This window comes from Athene cunicularia (assembly GCF_003259725.1).
Source record: "Athene cunicularia isolate RWA chromosome 5 unlocalized genomic scaffold, athCun1 chr5_part1, whole genome shotgun sequence".
In the NCBI taxonomy this organism is placed as follows: Eukaryota; Metazoa; Chordata; class Aves; order Strigiformes; family Strigidae; genus Athene; species Athene cunicularia.
The window spans coordinates 23072643-23096455 of record NW_020799101.1 but is presented as its reverse complement, the minus strand read 5'-3'; the positions used below and the strand labels follow the sequence as shown (position 1 = coordinate 23096455).

Below are 23813 nucleotides of genomic sequence, written 5' to 3'. Positions count from 1 at the left end.
AGCATTGTGACTGAAATAACCTGTCATTAGGGATATATCTCTCACTGTTTGTACCATTCCAACCCTGACAGAGTTTCTCTTACTGGACAGTAAGACTCTGAACAGTGGCCCAGTACAGGTATCTGAGCAAAGCTTCTGAGAACTGGGTGATGGCAAATAGCTGCATTAACACTGAGGCCGCTATCTGCAATTCAGCTGCTGTGATGTAGTTCAGGCAAAACGATTGAGCCATTTATGGTCTATTTGCATCAGTTTTGCCGTTTCTCCTCTCTCTCAAGTACACAATAAGGAGATGGGCTTTTTCCATCGACTGTTGCTATAGCCAGTTCCTTGATGCTTGATTCATTAAATTGGTTGTCACAAGGTATTTCTCAGTCAAGGTATCTACCTTTTACTTGTATGAATTTCTATGCCCTAAAGTGCAGTTTTCCATGACTGCCTCCCTTCTGTTTTCTCACAGGTCTTCACCCTTTGGTGTACATCCCAGAGAACAGGTTGTGCTTGGTCACTGTTATTTTCTTGCTTTTATGTTCTTGCTGAGAGCCTACTCTATATCTAAATAAATCTTTTTGATGATGAAGTAAGAGTCATTTTGGACCAAGAGTATGTAAGATAGGAAAGATAATTCAGGAAGAGGAAGCATCTGACATGTTTTTGTTTCAGATTGCAGTGAACCCCATCAAATTTGAGACACTTTACAGTGGGATAGAAGGATTTAAATTGGAATCCTGAGGTTTAGGATGGAGTCAGCAATTCTCAGAAGAGTTAAAAACAAATCTTCTGACTTGATACAGAACTGGGATGCCTCACTCCCTAATTTTTCATTAATTCTTAGCCAGGTTTTTTTTTTCTCTGTCCACTGTCTTTGCTTGCAAAGAAATACTTCATGTGTTGCCAGATTTGCAGTGTACATTAAAACAAGCCTGATATTCCTGTTCATTCATCCATGCACTGACTACATTTTCTGCAGTAAAAAAATAGAAAGAAACTAGGTGAAGAGAAGCTGTAAAGCAAGAGTATCAGTGACACAAAAATAAAGTCTAGTTCCAGTAATGTTTTAAAGGAGAAGATTAAAGGAAGGGAGGCAAAAGGCAGGAGGAGGTTATTTAAATACATGATTTAGAAAGAGAACTGTAGGCTGCATTTTATTAATGCATTTTAAAAATAAGAAATAGGACAGCATTAAACAACTGGATCCTTATCATGATTCATTAATTCATCCATCCAGTACAGATTTTATATTTTTTCCCCTTTATCATTCTCTTGAGTGATCTCTCAGCCTTCTTTTAGGAGTCTCTGCCCTTTCAAATGACATTAATTTGCAGATCTATTGCTACTGAATAAAGGAAAAAAGATTTCATCCTCTGTTCCCCTACTTCATTCTCTCTCTCAAGTACACATTTGAGAGGAAGTTGGACTTTAGGAAAAACTGGACAGGTAGCTCTTGAAAGCAGAACTCCAGGGACTCTGACTGCTTTGGCAAGTGCTGTGGCCTGCTAAGTGCATACCTATAGGGGGGGAAAAAAAAAAAAAAAAAAAAAAAAGTTGGTTCTGAGACCCTGATATCTGTTCTGGGCTTTTCCTTCAGAATAGTTCCAGTCCCAAGGACTGAATGCCCCTGAACAGTTAAGTCTTGTCTTCTGGTTTACATTAATTTGGAAGAAATCCAGTTTGTATTCCCTGACAGCATTTCAGTAAGGGGAGAGAGTTGGGAGGTACACCTTGGAGACAGGCTTCTGATTCAAACAAAAATGCTGATGTAGATGGATCTTACCATAGAATACAGCTGGAGCTGGACAGAGGAGCTCATTCTTTCATTACTCCTTCCCATACTCATATTGCTTAAATAGCCAAACTTCTGTTTTCTACTCCCTCTTATCTTCTGCTCAGGGGGGTTACTTTACCAATGCCATTCACCATGTAACTGGTCCAGGAAAAGTGGCCACATGGGGGTCAAAATGATTAGTCAGGGGACAGGGAACAATAGGATAACTTCCTTTATCAGCAAGACTGGATTATGCCACATTTAAGTCTTCACTGAACTACATCTTTAGTAGTCTGTGTGAGACAAAGTCACTCTTTCTCTCCTGCATTGCCTGAAATAAAATGCTTTCCAGAAGTACACATTAAAGTCACAGTGGTCTAGATGTTCCTATCTATCTAAATTGTGAAAGGCATGAGGTATCTCTTGCTACAATATATTTTTCATTTACTTGGTGGAAAGATCTGAAATTGTTTGGTTAGTATCAGGCATGTTATGTAAGACAAGAAAACAAGCTGTCCGAGTTCCTAAATGCTTCTCTCAAGACATTTTCCAATGAACTGAAGGAGTACTGAAGGAGATAGAAGATATTATGGCAGGACCCCTCTTGATCACCTACTAAAGGTCTTGGGAGCCTGGGGAGGTCTCTGCTGACTGGAAGCTAGCAGTGTTATTCCAGTTTACAAAAAGTGTGTGAGGGAAGACCCAGGGAACTACAGACCTGTTAGTCTAACCTCAGTACGTGGAAAAATTATGAAGATGATTATACTGGGTACTATTGAAAGGCATTTAGAGGACAATGCAAGCATCAGGCACAGTCAACATAGGTTCACAAAGGGAAGGTCCTGTATAACTAATTTGATAATCTTCTACGATAAAGTCACCTGCCTAGTGGATAAAGGGAAGGCAGTGGATGTAGTTTTTCTAGATTTTAGTAAGGCTTTTGATACTGTCCCTCACAGTGCCCTTCTGGACAAGTTGTCTAACTGTGAGATGAGCCGGTACTCAGTGTGCTGGGTGAAGAACTGGCTGAACAGCAGGGCTCAAAGGGCTGCAGTGAATGGGACTCCATCTGCCTGGTGACCACCTGCAGTGTTCCTCGAGGTTCAGTTCTAGGGCCAGATCTGTTCAATATATTTATCAACAGTCTGAATGCAGGAGCTGAACACATCATCAGCAAGTTTGCTGATGACACCAAACTGGGAGGTGCTGTTGACTCTCTTGAGGGACAAGAGGCCTTGCAGAGGGATCTAGGTAGATTGGAGCATTGGGCTATGATTACTGCGATGAAATTTAACAGGTCCAAATGGGGATCCCACACCTAGGATGGAGTAATGCCAGGCACAAGTATAAATTGGGAGAGGAGTGTCTGGAGAGCAGCCCTGCAGAAAGGGATGTTGAGGACTGGGGTGCTGGTCGACAGCAGGCTCAATATGAGTCAGCCGTGTGCCCTGGAGGCCAAGAGGGCAAACCGTGTCCTGGGGTGCATCGATAGCAGTGTAACCAGTCAGAAGAGGTGATAAGTGGTGTAAACAAGTGAAATATTTATGTTGGTCTTCCCCTTTTGATACACTTGAATGATGTGCATGGTTCCATCTTATCCTTCTTTTACTAAAAGTATTCTGTGACTAAGAGGATACAAATTGAAATGTGGGGGATTTTTGCATTGCTGTTGAAGACCATTGGATACTTTAACAGTGCTGAGTATTTTTCAGTGAGATGATGCTAACCCTGTCCTGGTTGTGTGCTCTTTTGATTAAAATTAGTATATTTTTTGCAGCCTATGAAATTCAAAATATCTAGATCCTAATTTACCCCCCCCCCCCCGAACTATTGTAGGCATTTTAAAAATGTAGTATTACAGTAGGCCAAACAGAATTTGAGTCAGCATAAGGGATTTTACAGGGCTTTTGGTGTGGTGGAAACAGAGCATGGAGTTGTTTTGGGGAAGGAAGACTGAATGCTGCAAATGTGGAATGGAAAGAGCATTTAATAAGCAAGGAAACTGAATTTGTTTTAAAGATTAAGTATTGTACAACACCCCACAATCTGTGATGGGTGCTCTTTTAAGTTTCTGTGAAAAACAGAATACAGATTTCATTTTCAGCTATGTGGATATCCACAGCTCCAGCTGTCTTTAAATGGAGCGTCGATACTCAGTATCTCTAAAAATGGTTATACACATCTCTATAAATCAGATTCCCTGAGTTTTACACAATTGTGACTACTGAACTAGAGTTCATAGTCTGCTTCAAAATAGGTAATTTCTTGTCCTACTAAAGCCATTTATCACCTTTTCCTTGATATTGTCAATCTCACTCCACAAGTGGCATGATCTTTTTGTTCAATGATGTCCATTTCCCACCTCATCCCTCTACTGGAGGGACTTTGAGGAGGGTGCTATTTCTTTTATTTTCTTCTTTCTTTTTGGTTTTATTTATTTTTTATCAGCAACATTTTCTTTCTCTCCCTCTGTGATTTCCCAGCCATGAGATAAATAGCCTTGTATCTTACAAGCTAAATACAATTACTGCTATCAAAACTGGAGTCTTGGGGGGGGGGGGGGAAGAGAGGAGGAGAAAGTGAGATCCTCTCCTGAGATATTAAGAGGACAAACACAAGGCTCAAGGTTATTTGTAAAGGAATTACACAAAACACACAAGAGCTTGTTATGATGAGGAATTTCCTCAGATAATACAGTGATTGTTGTAGTTGTTAAAGACAAAATTTAGCAGGGATTTGTTTGATGTAAAGCATAGAGGGGAGCTGTAGGAAACAACTCCCAGCCATGACTGCTGATTTATTTATTAGTCCCCATCTTGTCCTTGAAACAGCAGGTCTCACAAGGTTGCATCCAGATTCTTTGCGCATGCTGCTTTGGGTTCATCTCACTGGCTTTATGCTGAATATGGGGAGACAATAGACTGTAGGTTTCCCAAGAGTAAAGGAGGTGACTGAGACAGCTTTTCTGTGCTCTGTGGTTTGCTACCCACTAACCATCTGAACAAGGGTAACTTAATTCCCTTGTTTGTGAAACAGTTAACACTAACCTTCTAGGAAATAAGAGTGCCTTAATTATGGAGGAATAGTGTGTTATACCTGTAGTAGTCTTCACTTATAACCAAGGCAGGAGTACTGCAGACAGATAGTCTTTATGACTCAGTCCAATAAGTTGTAAAAGCAGACTCATTTCTGGATATATAAGTTTTTCTTGATTTTTTTATTAGTGACATTTTAATTTTTTTAGGCCTTCTGTTTCTGAAAGCTTGTCTGTATTTTTTAACTGTTAGCAATTGGCCTAAGAGGATATTACCTCTCTCAACTTTGCTTTATTTAATTTATAATGCATTAGCCAAGAAGGAGAAGATACGTTTGGATGGTCTAATAGTAGCATCACTGGAAGATTTAAGAGAAGACTACATATCCTTTCTTCAGCTGACATGTGCTCTGATATTGTAAATGATATGCAATATTGTGATTAGTTCTCATGAGCTCAGTAACGCAGAGCCTAATGCTGATTGGGACATTAACAAGGAAAACACAAGAGCAGAAATAACTGAGATGTCTGAGACATTGCAACAAGTTCTCTCTTTCTAAGTTTGTACTTATCCCTGCACATTACCCCTGCACAGCTCATGTTGTACTACTTCTGTGATTTCCAAATGTTTGGTAGCTTATTAGAGAAAATAGCTAGTTGTCTGTGCTTTGCAGAGCCTGGCTCCTCCCCCCGCAAATTTCATCTGTCCCTGTGAGAGTGATTTTGGCATCTCCTCATTCCCTCCTCTTTCCACTCCCCACCTCCCCCAATCTCGTTTCTGTCTTCTTGTGCCCCTTTAGCAATCCCTTCCCTCCTTCAGACTTGAGGCTGTTATGATCTCCTTCTCATTTCTGAAACAAAGGTAATAGTAAGCTTGGCTGAATCTTCCATGAAGAGGCACATGGATCTTATGCTTGACTACTTGAAGTCATTAATGTCCCATTGCTTGATGTGCAAGCTGAAGGAATTCCTCTGAGGTACCACCAGATCCCAGTGGTCTTACATTTTCCTATCCAAATGCCCTTGTGAGCGGGTAATGTTAGGAGTTAGGAATAAGAGCACTGAATTTTGATTAGCCCTGTGGGCTGAATGTGATCCCCAGGGTTCTTGTCATACATTTGTTTGTGGGTTTTGACTTTCCATATTGTACTCATTTTGTGGGACTTAAATGAGCTCTTAGATGCTTCCTATCAGCATGAATTGGAGATGGCATGTAAAGTGCCTTTGACAGATTTACTGCATTTCATAATGAGCCTAAAACATATAAAAAGACAGGGTTAATAAAACAGCATTGGAGAAGCACAGTTTGAAGGCAGTACTGTGACATATGTTGAAAGATCTGCCAAGAGGGATGATTAAAGCATGACAAGTTGATGAAATCAAGAGCTGATTGTAGCTTGTCACTGCGGGGCTATAACATCTATAATATATTTATAAGGTTGGAAAACAGATAAATATGGCTACATGATATGAACACTCCATTTTGGTCCCCTGTATCCACTGAGATGTAAATTTGCACACATTAAGTCACCAACAGACAAACAAACTGCGGAATTTGGGCAAAAACACCCATGATAATGCATGTTAATGCATGTGCATCCATACTGGATGATAGGATAGGATCTGACATGATAAAAAATTATGGAAATGTTGCCACTACTCTTAAAATTTAACTTCTATGTACTTTGTGCTTTGTTTTCCCACAGGATGTATGATGCTGTAGTATGTTTCCACTTTGTCCCTGTCCCCAGATAGTTGCATGCAAGTGCTGTAGGGCTTGTTTGTCTTCCAGATTCTGTCTTTGAGGACAGAAAAGAGGAAAGAAAGAGAGAAAAAGAAAAAAGGGACTATATTGCAACTTCCAGTACTCATCCTTCCTGTCAAAGTTTCATTTCTCAAAAGCGATCTAGGCTCTTACAACATGCTGCATTTAGTTGCAGTCTTACCTTCACTAAATACTTTAAGCCCATGTGAGTGGTAGTCTATCAAGCACCAACATTCTGTCTTGACATGAAGAAAGAAGAAAATGCATGGTTTTGTATGAAGACATGTAACTGGGCAGAACAAGCAGTACAGTATTGTTTAATGGCAATAGAGTTGAAAGAAAGAGTTTACACACAGAAGGATACACACAGAATAGTATCTTCATGCAAGTAGACATGACTGGCTAATTCCCACCTAGGATCCCACAGATAGTCGAGCTGTGGGAAACAGGGGAGAAGGAGTAAGAATGTATACTACTACTTATGTAGTAGTTTCTATTACTGCTGCATAACAGTCACATAATAGGTTGTTCTAACATGCAAATACATACCACAGAGGCAATGCTATTGTTGCATTTGAAGTAATGAATTAATTTGGTAAGAGATGAATCCCTTTGGGTTCTAGCCGGTCCTCAGAGATTAGAGGGGCTAGGGGTGGATGGACCTATCTCTCAATAGGTGTGCCAATTATGGCCGTGACTATAGGCCTGACACCAGCTGCATGAACAGCCCGTGTGCTGTAGGTCCGGTGGCATTCAAGGGAAGCAGTCAGGTTCACAAATAGTACAGTTTATTCTTATGCAACATCTACAGGTTCTTTGAGATTGCCTAGGATAAATGCACAAACTTCAGGTTGGCTATATAGCACTACACACAAAAACCTGATTGCAATCACACGCACTTAATTCCCAGGTAATCACTTGGCATAGCTGAGGGCCCAAATCTTACCAAAAGGCATCCCTTTGGCAGGGGGTGAGGAGCACAAACCTGTTGATCTGTCACTCCGATTTGGTATTGGATTATCATCCCTCCCAGTTAGATACAAACTCAGTGGAGTATTTATCTAAGTATGCATGTGTCAGTGGGTGGGACTGTGGTCAAGCCATTGTTTCTAGAGGAACGACACAGCACATTCCTTGGTGCAAGGTGTGTGTGCTGGTTTTGTGGGAAAAGAGGAAGAATGAAAGATAAGGTCCGCAGAGTACTGCAAAATGGTCCTCGAGAGAAGGGGAAGAGGAGATAAATCTGCGTAGTCATGTCCAATGTTCCTTGAGAGAAGGGGAAGAGTGGAGCCACATGGCCTCCACCTCACTTCACATTCAGCCTTGGTGCCATGGCAACACAAATCACTGGATCTCCATCCAGTCCTGTGTTTGTTCTGAGCACCATGTGTTAAGGAAATGTGTGTTTTGCAGTTTTTTCACTGTTTTGCTTTTCCCACACTTCCAACAACTAGTTTTAATTTAGCCAAAATACTTCACCTTGTTTATAGCCTGGATGAAGAAAATACCAGCAGAAAATACTGACAGGTTGAGGAAAACGTTTTGTCAGTGCTGTCCAAAAGAACAGAGATATGTATTCTGTTGCTGCATGCTATTAGTTGAATTAGTGAAGCATCGTTCTTGCATCTTCCTGAATCACACTAGATGTTCAGTCTGTCAAATCTACAAGCGAGTACCACATACATCAGAAGAAAATTTGTTTTAATGGTCAGAATGACACTTCTGTCCAGTGGTCGTGGATTTTGTATGCTTTCTATTCTGTCCTCCCAGAGCCTGTTTGTTCATCTAATCACTTTCTTGAGCTGGAGAGCAGCCAAGTCTGATGCTTCAGAGAATTACAGTAACCCAACATGGCAACAACAAAAATATGCCCCAAAAGATGTCCTTGTAAAAAAAAAAAAAAACACCAAAACCAAAAACCATGCCCAACTGTTATGCTTAGTTTGTGACCTGAAATATGAGGTCACATAAGCCGTACATGTTTGCATCATGTCTACAGTCATTACATTTGTATTACTCTGTTGGAAAGCAAATGCTTCCTTTTTTCCTTCATTAATCTATTCAGGGAGAGGTGATCATGTGGAAATACTCCCACTCCCTCCCCAGCTGGAATTTGATAGAAGTTACTCTGCTGTATTGTGAACACATTACTAGCCAAACTTAAAACAAGACAAAATAAAACCTAAGCAGTTTAGTGGCATCAATATTTTTTTTTCCATTTGTTTGATTCTTTTTCCATTGATGATCTTGATTCTCAAATCTCAGTCCTTTCCTCTTAGCTTAACCTATGGACTAGGATTCTTTATAAAATAAATTCTTCCAACACAGAGTGAATGCTTATGAAATGTTGTGTTAACCTTTGACAATGGCAGCATGACATGTAGCGTAACTCATGAAGAAATTAACTTTACGATTCCCCAGTCCTAGATTTGCTGTATGTCAGAACAATGACTTAAAGTATGCCAAGATATAGTATACGTAGGGTACTGATGCATCTTTCTACCTAGTTGTTCTCACCCTTCTTGTAACTGGTACAACCCTTGACCGAGGGATTTCCCTAAAAATTGGGATTACATTCTTATACTCACTACAGGCCTTTGAGTCCCTTTCCCTGAGATACTATGGTGCAAAATAGGTGTATTGCATTCACAGAGGGATCCAAGCTATGTTTTTTTATTTTGTATCTCTGACATCCAGCTCACTTTTTGCTAAAATCATCATGATGCCATTTTCCATGGATAGTAGTTACATACTAAGAGATGTAGGTATATCCTGATAGTTTGGTCTTGCTAACAGTTACAGGCTAAGTATACATCTGCTCACATAAATGCGCTTATCCTAACTGTCTCAATGCTCAGATATTATGAGCTGTTCTCATCAGTTTGTATTCACTGGTACATGACTGTCTGAATGTCCTGGTACCAAGCGTGAGCAGTATCACCAAAAATTTCTGATAAATTTCTCCTTTGCTGGAGTAAGATGAATTGCTATTTGTTCGGTCATCTGATGATACATAAAATGCGGCTGTATGATGTAGTGCTGAGAAAGGCAGAGAAATATTTATCAGATGGAAAATCAGGCTAACTAAGATTGCTAGAAGGTAAAAGTCCTGCTAGACAGCACAGTGCAGTGAACTCCCAGACATTAATATGGTTACGTTTCTCTCCTAGTTAGTTCTGTTTCAGTTTTTCTGGTCAGACAGAGTTGTTAGAATATGTTCTCTTTCTTCTCTCCCTCTCTGGCTTTCCCTCTGTCCCTTTCTCTCATACACACACATGTGCACGCACACACGCACGCAGTAAAAGTGATAAACAAACATCTGGCCTGAGGGATCAGAGGCTTGAACAACAACTTTGTGCTTTTCTGATCTTATTGCCTGCAGAAAGAACAGTGCCAGCTGTAATCCCAGGTTGATACAGCTGACATGCAGTGACAGAAGGGGCTCACAGATCTGCATCAGCCTTCTCCCTGCTCATCAAAAGGCACCTGAAAGTACAGTCATTAAAATCCAATGCTGTGGGCTGAAGCAGAGCAACTGTGTGAAAAGATGGTCAGAAGTGAAAGGGGCCAGCGATGGAACTGGGAGCAGAAATTCCTGAATCCCAGATTTGGCATTATAGTTGCCATTCCCTGTGGTCTTGGGCAATGCCTTTACCGCTCAGTAAAGTGGGGATAAAGCCCAAATTTACATTATCTGCAGAGACTCAAATAGAAAATATTCTGCAATTCGCTGAGCATTAAAACCTTCCTGGGTCACTGAACTTACATCTTTGCTATTTACTGAGTCCCTGGAGCGCCCTGGAGACTGAAAACTACAGTGTTGAACTTCCAAAATCTTTTGTATTTTTTTCTTAAGCCCCACAAATTCAGTCAGTGAGACTCATTCTGCATAACAGTCTGTCATGTGCAGACTGAGTGGTATTTTAGCCCTTCCTTACTTAGCATTTCCATAGCAATTTCCAAAACTTGGGTCACTTCCAAGAAATAAATTGATTTAAAAGGTTGGAGTAGGGAAAATATATCTACAGAAACTACAAGTTCCTTTGCCCACGGGTCTATCTTACTTTTGACACCATGTTATTCAGTAATGGTTTTTTTTTACCGTATGCATGTTTTCTGTGCCTTTAGTTCATGGCTTGGCTTTGTGAATGGCAGCTGCCTTTGAGAAGGCTTACTGGATCACTACAGGGTCCTGGGATTCTCTTTTCCTTTTTCTAAGCAGATGAAAACAGAAGAATTGATTTCAAGAGGAGGAAAAGATCACTGATTTGTAGCAATTAGAGATGGGAAAGGCCTGTTTGGTCTCATTTATTCCATTCTATAATCAACTGATATCCCCCACCATTTTATCAAGTAAAATTTTATATAATTCAAGAATTTCCCTGAGGAGACTGTAGCACTGCCTAATATGTAATCTTAATAAGAAATGCTTCTTAATAAACTTATTTCATCAGATACTTATTTGCTTTTAGTTCTTTCCTGGTACTCACCCTAGAGAACTTGCCCTCTTTCATAGGTTTTTTGCCTTTCTGTTATTTGTAACTGGCTAGCTTTCCAATCCTCACTGGTGACATTTGACTAAATGCTTTATAGCATTATTCTCATTAATGCTACTGACTGAGCAACGTCCCTATACTCAGCACTGTATTCACAGGAAAGGACTGTACATGCTTTCTCTATTTGTTGTATATTCAGCTCCCCATATTATCTCCCTGATAATACGTGCACAGGGCAGTGAGATCCAGAAAAACCTGAAGGTTTCTGGTGGAGCCAGCAGAGCTCCACTGCCAGCACCAAGGCAGAGACTGGAAGTCCTGCTGGAACAGAGACAATTCCCACATAGATACTGGAGTGCCTGACAGCACCTTCCAGCAAGGAGTCTTGGTTTCAGTATAATGCCTGATAAACATAAAAAAAAAGAGACCTTCTTGAATGGGGACCATAGTGCTCTCTGAGCCCCAGGTGATTCTGCAGGAATCAGGCTCTTTCTAGACTTACCTCCCTGCTGGCAGTGTCAGACCTAAACTAGCTGTCTATCTGAGTGCTTTTGTTCACAGGAGTATGATAGTGAGCCAGTGACTCTTTTGAGGCAGATATAAGGAAGACCAAGAGTTTTTGTACCTCAGATCCTGCACCATGCAAAGGCAGATGCTCTATTTTCAGTCTGAGGCTGGTCCTGGAAGCAAAATAGCTGCACTCATGTAGCTCCAATGCCTAACCTTACACATGTAAACTAGATCCAGTGTTTCTCTGCCCTGACTTTGTATAATCCACAAAACAGATAAGCAACCCTTAGATAAATGGGAGTTAATAGAATTGGAAGTGTCAATACAAACAAAGTGCTTTTAGCATTTGTTTATTGCTGCTTGTTCCCACTGGGCTATATAAATCAGATCCTGACCTTTTTCAAAGGAATCAAAGAAGCAGGATGTGGGAAAAGTAGCAGTGGATTTTATTCTGACCTCTGTTTCATATCTCTTCCTGCAAAATGAAATTTGTTCTTCTTTAAAATGGAAAGATCAATAGGTAGTTTCAGTTGTTCTTTAATAGTCACTTTAGCCTTGACTGCCTGATACAGGGTTTAATTTGGACCTGGTCAGTGAAAACCCAATAATTTACACATTACTTACAAAGTATCTCAAAAATCTGGTAAGGTAGACACCCAAATTGTTTTATTCTGTAAAAAGGTTGAACTGGTAACTGCTTTCTCTATACTGTACACTAGTTCACTTTTCCAACATAAATCAAAAGAGAACTAAAGCAGACTGCTTTTATCTCATGCCCATGGCCTCAGCTTCTATAGGGCTCAAATGATTCAGTATAATCTGCTCATATAAAATAAGACCTGAATCACATTTTTCACAAGACTTTTTTTTTTTTTTTCTTCTGCACGCTTGAAAAAGTTTGATTAACCTTCTTCCACCTTTGCCAGTCTGAGTTTTCTTTTTGTTTTGCTCCTATTGTGCTTCTGTGTTAGATTATCAGGGGCAAGGCACTCATTTTCTCAGTCATCCAAGACAGGATTGAAAGACTCATCTAAGGGAGGTTGAAATGTTACTGATCTAGTCCTGGGGCATAGGGGTGAATTGGATGATTTCTCACAGTCTTCCTTAGTCTTATTAATGTCACAGTGGCCCTTGCTAGCCGCACCTTCTGGACAGACATTTAAACCCCAATCTCCTAGTTTGCCTCTGAATTTCCCCGTGATTTTGGCCTGAATGCTGCTTTGCTTTGCATTAGGACCTTATGGTTTTTAGGCTAAAAAAGATAAGATAAAATAGAGTGGCATCAGCATAAAGATTTTGGTTGAGGCAGTAGAAACTTAGGAACAGCTCCAGTTGCCTGAGTAACTTTTGCTGTTGTAGTTTTGCTTGATAATTCTCTTCTATTTTTAGTACTTATGTTACTGAGACCCCATCTTTTGTCATGAGGGCAGTGAACTGAGTTGCAGTGTGAAGGTCAGCTTTTAACTCTGGTCCATGGTGAGATGAACGGAAGGAAAGGTGTGGCTCCCAGCAAACAATGTGTTCAGAGGGAATTGAAGATAAAGTCAAGGGCATCCAGGACTAAGGGGAAAATGAGGACAAGAAATCAAATAAGAATTCAATAGCAAAAGATTCATCTTTACTGAACAGTGAAGGCAGAAAGAAAAACATAATATCCAAGAGCTGAAGCAAAGATAAACACTGTCAAGTCTTGGCTATTCTTTATTCCCCTCAAATGAACTAAATTCCCAAATTTGAATTAATTTTCCATAGCACCCCTTGTTACACAAGGCAAAACTGAAGCTTTGCAAGAATTTGCAGATGGAGAGTTTGTGGTAGTTAGATTCCAAATCACCTGCCTTATGATTATTTTGTTTAGTTGCATGGCCATCCCGTTTCATTCCTGCACAAGCAACATCTGTGGTTTCAGGTTCAGACTTTTTTAAAGTGTTTTATAAAAACCACTGTGAGTAGAGATTTTTTACATATTTTAATTTTAATGCAAACATTTCCTATGTTATATAACATAAACCATAATATGGTCTCACAGTAATACAAAATAAACAGCTATACATAAACAGGCCTGATGCTAAAATTCATTGCAATGTTGTTACTCCTTCCTGATTTATGGAAGAAGAAGGTTCTAGTCCTATATATGAACTTCATTAATAGGCTTGTCTCAGTTTCCTAGCTGAGTACAAAATGTGAACAAATGGTTATACTTCATAGTATTCAGAACAAAATATGTACTTAGGGAAATGTAAAAATGGGACAATTCAGTATACTGTAAGTTTTTAAGTGCAGCTGCCAGAAAACAGAAGTGGTTAAAGTGCTTCAGTGTGTACCAGTCACAAACACACCTCAGATACTTTTGTGGGGAAATGGTAGCTTCTCCATGATACATGCAAGTCTTCTTTTCCAGGGCACACAGCAGCAGCTCTGTAAGAGTTTGGGGACTGAACTGAACAGTCAGTTTATGTTAGTGGAGGATTTAGGCCTGAAATGTAAACTTTGTAGGCTGTAGCAGGTTACCATGCCTCTCCCCTATACTGATGTTAATTAAGTGTATGTAAATCTTAGCAAGATTATGTGCATCCATAAAAAATGAAAGGGAGCTGGCATTAAAGGCTGCTGGGTGAACTATCAAACACTAACTGCTTACTAGCCCTTCTACTGAAATTCCACCTACAATATGGGAAACAGAGGTAGAATCAGTTTAACCCTTAAGCACTGATACCAAAATGTTTTCTTAAATCATTAGGATCACCATATCGCCTTTCATTTAATAACTACACATTAGATAAAATTTCTCATTCTACTTAGAGACTTATAAGCAGTGAAGAAAATATTGCTACTGTAGTATCTCTTCATCAAACAGCCTTTGGCATTAATTTAGAACAGATGAATGTTTTCTTATGCTATTGTTTCTAGAATCTTCACAACAAGATCATCTTGACAACACATCAAGTTGCATTAATATTCCACCTGGGAGCGAGTACTTTCTTTCTGCCCAGTGCAATTTGCTGGAACCTTTCAGCTTTTCTCTTTCACACCAAAAAGGCAGTAAATCATCATGATTGGTATCTAGGCCAAGAAGCAACATTTTTCAGAGCTTCAATTGCTCTTTTACGTTCTTTGGCTTAAGAATTCATTTTGGTTTAGAAATAAGCTTAATGCAATAAAGACTGTTTGTTTTCTTAAAGAAACCATGAGTGGAAAAGCAAAACATCATCCAACATTGAAGGGCTTTGGAAGAAAATTCTGCTTTGCGCATGAGCAAATTTAAATTGTCTCACCCTGGACTGTTGCATGTACCAAAAGCATTTCCTGTGGAACTGCTAACAGTGATTAGTGCATGCAAGTTCTTTAGATTTTTTTTCCCATTTTAGTTTGATCTAAATTGAAGATTACCATGAGCTAAAGCCAGGAGTGAATCTGATCTATTTATCTATGTAGTCCATGGAGCCAGGACACAGAGGTGTCCAGAAAACTGGCAACTGATCATATTTAACCAGTAGGCTCTGATTTTTATGATTGAAGTGCCAAGTTTTCTTGGGGGAAAGAGGGACAAACAAAAAAATAGAGCCCTTCTGCTAGATTCCTCTCCAAAATACTTAGTCTTCAGGAATGTCTGTGGTATTTGAAATATTTTGAATATCCAGGTTACACAAGATTCAAGGATCCAGAAGATTTCAAAATGTTACCATTAAAATCCTTAAGGTCATAAAGGCCTGGATGCTTATCAGTTTGTTGAAAAACTGTGGTCTGTGTGATTCTTAGGAGATGCAGCAGAATTTCTGTTAATTGTACATACGAGTACTAAATGGAATAAGGAACTAGTTTTATCCCAGTCTTCACAGAGCTGGATTTGACTGTGCTTTAGAATTTTCATGAGAAAGGACAAAAAATAGGTAAAGGAATGCATTTCTGAGGTACAGTTCTTTACAAGAAGTTAAGTCATGAAGCAGACCATAAATCATATTGATACACAGGAATTTATTATGCAGCTGAAGGAAAAATTAGGAAGGTTATTTTAAATGAGCAGTTCCTATTGGTACTTATATCATTTAAGCAGCTAAAACCTATGGGAGGAAAAATATTTAGTGAATCACAAGTAGCAAAACTAATCAACACAACTTTACTGTAACATGTAATATCCTGCAGACCACTGAGACTCACATTGATTCTGAATGCAAAAGAACTATGGGATTAAGCATATTTTCTAAAATAAATTTAAATGGATCTCTTTCTCTTGTGTATTTTTTTCTGAACTACAGCCTTGAATCAGAGCTGGACTCAAAGAGAAAAAGGGGGGAGGATCTAGATTAGTTGCATGAAGGGATTGTTTGACAGGTGTATCATTCAGCTCTAGAAAGGCATTGCACTGTGGTCACAAAAGGATTGTCCCTGAAAATTTCTGTGCACGAAGGTGGACAAGAATCCCCCTTAATCATATCATGGCTCAGCTGTCCGAGTTCCAATGAGCTTAATTCACGTTGAACTTAAGTTACTTCGTGGTGCAAACCATATTTCCTTTTTGAACTCTCATATAAAATGCTGTGTTTATTTTTTTAAAGCACAACTCAAAGTAAAATTAATTTAATAATTGTATGAGTTTATTGATATTTAATGACTATCCCAAGTGCTTAAAAGTGGAAAACTTGTTCTTTAACTCAATGTTGTAAATGGGTACATCAGTGAACACATTCTCATGCACTGTTTTTAAAAATCATTCTTACTAATGTCTGAAATATAATTTTAAAAATGAATAGATCAGGTACTAATGTTGCAATTTAAACCTATTTGAATTTTCTAATGTCCTTCAATTTTTCATAGTTTTTAAAGGTATGCTTTTTAGATGTATTTTAATCTTGCTGAATATATCTGCCTAATAATAATAATTTAAAAAATTAAATTTAACTTGATTTTTTTAAAAAGTCCTTAAAGATGAGGTGGAGAATAGTTGTCATTTCTGGCTTTCTTGAAGGTCTAGAACTGTAATATAAGAAACCCATTTTTTCCTGTCATGTCTTCTTTCATTGTCCCACTTCCTTTTTACCTTAGTCTTGCTGGCCTGTTCTTGTCAGATGTCCTACTTCAGAGAAATTTCAATCCACTACTTTTTTTTCCTTTCTATAGTCAGCCCTCCACGCAGAGGAAAAAGCATTCCATGGCAGCCACTGACTGGCTCGTGTTCCTATGAACTGTGAATCACTCTTTTTCTGAAAAAGATCTCATTGACACCAGTAAAAGGTGGCTTGTGTACATACCAAATGAATCCATTGGGTTTTTTGTTCCAAGTAAAGTGTGTTATAGAATTTCTTTAGCCCTATAGAAAATCTTGACCATCAACATTAAGATTTAAATGCACTCATTTAACCATAAGTCCTTACTCAGATCATACTCTATAAAGTGGGAAATAACCTCCATTTCTACTGAAACTGTATCTTTTATATCACATGCAATATAGATGTAGTAGCAGACTCTCTGTAAGTGTTCAGGTGTGGGATGACAAAGAAATTTAGCAGCTCACAGAAATTTAGGTCTTTAAGTCCCATTGAAACACCTCCTGAATGTCCTTCAGGACCTCATATACTCCTTTCTTACAGAGAAAAATAGGCACCCTGCAACAGACTAAATATACTAAATTTGCTGCAGAATTTCTGACTGCATTTATGACATTTAGCTGGTTTGGTGAAGAAGAGTGTAGGTTATTGTGTTGAGAAAAGGTCTAATGGATAAGCAGGATGCCTTGCTAATTGATCTTAAAAAATAAATTATTTTTGTAGTGAGCTTGATTTAATTACTTTTGTTTCTGTTCTCCCCAAACCAGCAGGTCTGCTTCCCTGTCCTGTGAATGTAAACTTCCCCTAGGCTTAAACAAATGGGAGAACTTGCAGGAAAGGGACCTATCCTTTAGGTTAAGAAACTGGGAAAACAACTGACCTGTGTGACCCCAGCCTACATTAGTCATCAGTTTATTATTAATAAACAGATCACAAATAGTTGTTTTGTTAGTATTTCTGTCTCTTTAGATTTAGGTGGGCTTTGTTGTTTGGGTGGTTTTGCTGTTTATATTACCTCAGCTGCTCTTTATCAATTTTTCTTAGATCCTGATCTGAAAATTATTCAAATTTTATGTTTATGAACCTGTATTCATACCAGTACAGAACTGGCTATTGGTACTTTTTGTTGGTGCTGATATGAATTATGAGAACTGGGAATGTACTTAAAGGTAACTTAATGTCTGTGAGTGACTCTAGGCCACCATGGTACATTGTTTAATATTGTTAGATAAATGACTAACAGAGAATGTTTCCACTGTTTTATCTTTTCCTTCTAGTTTATCTGAGTAACCAATTTTACATGGCAGGCATCTGAGGTGGGACAGGGAAAATGGTACATCAGTGTGTGTCAGCTCATGCTAAATTAGATCTTTCTACAATGGGGAATAGGAGTTTCCCACAATTGATCTGTTACATGGAAGGAAAATAGTAGATAACTTTTCAGGAAGGTGATAAGGAATCAGATCAGTAAAGCTGCTCTTAAATAATTTCTCTTTGTTTTACTTGTTGCCCCAAATAAGCAGCAAAGCAGCAAGGCTCCTAAATGTTCAGCATTATAGTTGGAGATATGAACTTAAATCCAAATTGCTGTTTTCCTTAGAGCTGGAGAGATGTGATTTTTACAAATACCCTTTAAGATTAGGTTCATGCTTTATTATATGTGAATCCTTGTGGGATTATAGCTAGTCTGTTGCTATAGTGCTTCTCACCTGTTCCAGAAAATCAGCAGTAACTAGATGATGATGGAGAGGATAGCTGTGGTCAGCAAGTAATTCATACAGACTGGCAGCATTTCCAAGCAGCAGTTATGCAGTAAGAATTAACACATGAGATTTACCAGCCATACTGCACTATGAAAGCATCTGCTGTTGACCGAGTGGAGCATCTTGCCAGGTGTTAGTCATATATTTTCTTCCTTAGCATGACTTTACAATGAAAAAGATTCCAGCATCTGTTTCAGAAAGTCAAATAAATACGAAGCCACGTTAGATTGTTTGTATGTGGGATTTTAAAGCAGTACTGCAAACTGTGGAGAGCAGTTGCTGACCCTTGGACTGCCATTTATTCAAAACATGTTTTGGAGCACTGCTCATCTACTGAACTTCTGTTTATGGTAGCATTACTTCAGCATGCTGTGGGCTTATATAATGAAGTCTGTAAAAGATACACTCTTTTTATGACTATCTGACATAAGACTTTTTATAAAAATAATACATGAAGTCAGAAAGTGACTATAGCTGAAGAAAACAAAAAAGCAGAACAATGGCACTTGTTTACTGTCACTCCTAACACCATCAAACTAAGCTGGCCCTTTCTACTAGAGTTTGGCCCAACCCATCTGACCTGTAAAATTTTTCAGTAGCCAGGGAAGTTGGACAAAGATTTTGTGTGAATCCTATTCCTCTTTGTACTGTGTGAGTGATAAGAGTTTTCCTCTAAAACACACTTTACTGGATAATTCTATTATCCATCAACACAGAACAATGGAACTGCACTTGCCAGAATTTACATTGTGGGTAATTATTTCTGCTTTCATTTGAATTGGTTTCTAAGTTTCTGTTTTCTTTTGGCAACAGGCCCAAATCTTTGGTAACTGGACACAAGCCTTCACCTATCCTTAATTAACAACTCTTCCTCTTCCTAAATTTTACTTCCCTTTTTTTTTTATCTACTCACTCTTAGTTTTTTTTGAAACTACTTCTGTTACATCCTTTCAGCATCAATTTCTTAGAATTTCCTCCTTTATTTTTTTCTATTTACTGGGTTTCTAGTGCTAACACATCTTTTACTACTGCAAGGTTTATTGAAGAAATACTGTGTGCTTGTGTGACTAACATATTGTGCCATGTCCTCCTGAAGTCAGATCTAGAGTCTGATCAGAATGTTTTAACTCATGGCACTGAGTTCACTCAAGGTCTCATATCCCAGACAAATTATACATGTCTTCTAACCAGTTTGGGTAAATAAATACTCTGAGGAAAATCTGAGAGAGCTTTTTCATAGGATTTAACTTTTTTGACCTTCCAGAACCTCAGGCAATTGAATGTATGACTATTCTCCACTTTACTAAAGATAAATCGCTCTCTTTTCAAATATATATGTGTACACACACGCGCACTTATTTATTTGTAGCTAAATAAGGTCATAAAAAGCCCCAAAAATCTAGGATGTTTTAACTATTTTATTGACTTTTCAGATTGTTTTTAAGCTGTTTTTTAAACTTTAAAGGCAACACTGATAGTGAACGGTTCCAAATGGTAAAACAGAAAATCCCCTTCAAATATAACCGGCCCGTAGAGGAGTGGCTGCAGGAAAAAGGTAACAGTCATTAAAACTTTCATTTTAAACCCATTTGATTCTAAACCCTCATTTTTAAAGCCTGCAAATAAATGTTTCTTAAATGATAATCGCCTGCTGCATAAATGACTGTTTTAATTTTCATTATAATTTGTGTCAGCTTCCACCTGCCATATGTTGATAAATCATGCTATAATACATTGCTATTAAAATGCAGTTAAAGGGACGAAATTCTAAGCTTGCTATCACAGTAATGACAAACAAACAAGCAAAAATTCAGGAGACATTTTCTAAAAAAAAAAAAAACCAAAAAACCAAAACCAAAGAGGAGTGAATAGCAATAACATGTATTATGGCAATTTAACCGCTGCATGATTTTCCTATTTTGATTTGTTTTTAAACTATATTTATATGTTTATTATCAAAATTTTCTTTAAAAGTTTTCAAACGTACTTGTTAAACCACTTCCTGTAAGTTTATTTTTTCTCACTAGTCTGATTAGCCACTATGGCTATGTATTTCCTAATTATATTAAGAGAATTAAAAGATTTTTAAAAATGTTGTAAAGAAAACATTTTTTAACATTTTCATTTAAACTACAGTGAGGGAGACAGAGAAAGATGATTGTTCTGTCGCTTTTATGCTATGTTTTGAGTACAGTTTGAACATTCCAATGATATATTTGTCTAAATTATGGGTAAAATTCTTCCCTAACTTAATCTGAGGCAGCACTACTTAATTTTGTGGGTTTGCCTGGCACAGTTGGCCTCAGTTCAGCAAAAGACTTGTTAACGTGCATAAGTCCAGCTGGCTTGAGTGAGAGTTCTGCATACATTCCGTGACCTATTGAAATGTGACTTGTGTCAGAACAGTAATGAGGTTTTTTGCAGGAATTTGGAGGGAAAAAAAAAAAAAAAAAGATCTTGGCTGTTTGATCCAAAGCCTGTTGAGGGTAACAGAAAAACTCTTACTAATTTCAGCAGGGTTTGGGCTGGGCTTTTGGTAGTACAGTGGAGCTTAAGTCAGGAAGATCTTCTCCCTCTTTACTAAAAGTGGTATTAAAAAAAACCAAAACAACACAAAACAAAAAACTCTGTAAATAACTCCTTGCCTTGAAGTCTAGAAAATGCAGAACATGATCTTCTCTTGTTTCCTTTTAAGAAAGAACTGCTGATAAAAAAGAGTGACCTTTGAGCTCAGATCTTGCATTTTCTGTGCTGAATTAGACTATGATTATTAACAAATTTTTCAAGAGGGAAAACCAATGTTTTCTGGGATTGGAAAAACAAATTTATGTTCTGTTTCAAACTTCTATCCTCAGCTGAATTAACTAATTGATTTAGCCAATATGAATTAAGTTAAGCTCATGAAGGATGTGGCTTACTACAGTCAAAATACTTTTATGTGAAGGGTCTGATCCTGCAAAGTGTTGTGCACTCGGTTCCCACTGACTTCAGTGAGAGCTGATAGTGTTGCCCACTTTTCAGGTATGCTCTAGAATGGTGTAATGTTTATAACTGAAGCTAAAGTATTTGTAAAAGTGCAACTAAAACAGAAATATTTCTTGACCACCAGAGCTTTGTGGAACAGTTAATTCAGCTAAATTGTAAATAAATTTTAAGATAAAGGTTTACAGAAAATGCTTATTGAGTCTCAGTGGGTTGCCCTGTTAATTTACAAGATCAAACTAAAATAAATAAATTTATGCTAAAAAGTGGATAATTTTGGTAAGTTTGAATTGCTAAAGTCCCTTTAACACTAAAGACAATGATTGCCTCAGTTTTGTTAAAACAGATGCATGTCTAATTCCTTGATACATTTCATGTGCTTGAGAAACCCACCTTTGTTTCCTTTTTTGTTTTGTTTGGGGTGGTTTTTTTTCCTTTTTGGTTTTCCACTGAATCTTTTATTTCACTGCTTCTCCAAGACTGAGTTTATAAGCATGCCAAGGAACTTTCATTTGTAAGCCATCCTGAAGCTTTGAACTGAAGTCTACCTTTTGTGGATATTGATGCTCGTGAAAAGACAGTCACACATGCAGTAGGGTCTAAAAGGGACAATATTTGAGCATTCAAGCAATTTCAAAGCACTGCATGTTTTCAGGATAGAAGGGTAGAGCCATGTTTTTTATTAAAATGAAAGGAAATTCAGTCTTCACACTTAGTGTTGGGAATGACATTGTGCAGGGTAGCATCTGAGACAATGTAGCTTTCTTCCTTCCTTCCATATCAGATACACATTTTCAGCATTTTAGGTACCACTCAAATTAAAAAGTAACGAGTAATTTACCTAGCTGTTCACCAAGCTGCTCATCCATCTGGTCATCCATCCAGCATGGAAACCTTCTCTCAGAAGACTTTATAAAGATGATGAGTGAAAGGGTATCTTGCTATCAAAATGGATGGAGGAATAGATAGATCCATCAAAGAGACAGCATATAGAATATCTGTCTTGTCCATATGAGTTCTTGTCTTGAGTGAGGTAAGATGAAACACTTTTCAACTGACATTTTTGAATGCCATAGATTTGGTCTTCCTTTGGTACCACTGTTACATTATTCATAATAATGAAATAGTTCATTCTTGGAAAACAAATATAACACAACATCTTTCTGAAGTGTCATCATTACTGTTTTTTTAAATTTTATAAATTGGTTTAAAATATTTTTTAGAGGAACCCAGGTTTACAATCGTGAATTATATGATTAATAAGCAAAACACTAAACACAATTCATTTCACTGAGATTATGTCTGTGAGTAAAAAAAAGAAGTATTAATCCTGTTCAATTTAAGTACTTATAAAACTGGCTGATTTCCTTAGCAGAATACATGGTGTCTGCTAAGGCATAGATGTTACCTATTCTGCAACTGGATGAACTAATAAAGACCCAGAAGCATCTCATTAAAAGGACTGATCCTGGAAGTCCTTAATTCTGCAGATCTCTCTTATTTATATGTGAAGTCTCATTGATGTGAGTGACTGTAGTTTTGAAGCAAGAACTATTAGTGTGAATTAGGACTTGCAAATTCAGGCCCAAAATATCTTTTAGTGTTATGGAAAAGTTACACTTCACTGAGATTTCTCCATGATATTTTTAATTGGTATTCAGCTTTCCAAATTACGAAGTCAATGAGAGAGCAAACAAAGAAACAAGAGCTTGAACTATTCAGAATATTTACAAAACACCTTCAGAAACTTAAAATATGCTAATCATTTTTCTCCAGTATGACACTAAAATAGCAGTAGGAAGAGTTCTCTGTGGAAAAGGACTGTAAGTCTGCACCCCTTACACGCCTAGTAGAATTTACTAATGTAAATAGTTCCTCAATAAAATTCAATGGCCATATAAATTTTACTTAGGGGAAGTAATGGCTTAAGATTTATATTATCAAAAGAATGATTAGGAGACCTACGGTGCTAGAATTAAGTGTATATTCTCTCAACAGTTTTCTGTCGTTACATATGCATTTCCCTGTTGTCCTTATTCATGCGCGTGTGCACCATCATAAAGAATGAGGAATGACAGGTTGTAGGTGACTCCAACAAGTGATTGTTCTTTTAGCAAATACACTTCTAGTACCAGTGCTGTCTCCAGCATTAACCATATGGTGAAGTGCATCAATCCTGGACTGGAAGACCACTTAACAAACAAGGAAGACCTCAAAACCCACAGTCGAAGTTCCTTTTTTACTGGAGTGGGGCCACCTCTTTGGTGTACACTTTTTTTCAGTGTTGGAAGATGCAGATGATGGTCCAGAAATGGATACATGATTATTTTTTTTTTCAGCCTTATTATACTAACTCCTCATTCTAGAAAGTAAAGCAAGAGATATGACAGACAAGTCTAAAGCTGTGCTATGAGCTTGAGTTAGAATAGATGACAGCCTAAGCAGAGTTGTAA

At 38.0% G+C, this 23813-nt stretch overlaps 1 protein-coding gene across 24 annotated transcripts in view; it reads left to right on the top strand.

The window, feature by feature from the left end:
- NRXN3 (neurexin 3) overlaps window positions 1-23813 on the top strand; it is a 991793-nt gene that overhangs the window by 853988 nt on the left and 113992 nt on the right. For 19 of the 24 annotated variants that reach the window (XM_026849892.1, XM_026849889.1, XM_026849878.1 and 16 more), the window contains one exon: window positions 19844-19933. The exons of the other annotated variants lie outside the window; for them this stretch is intronic. In XM_026849892.1, the coding sequence (XP_026705693.1) occupies window positions 19844-19933 (90 nt within the window). The remainder of the gene's footprint in view (window positions 1-19843; window positions 19934-23813) is intronic. 24 annotated transcript variants of the gene reach the window in all.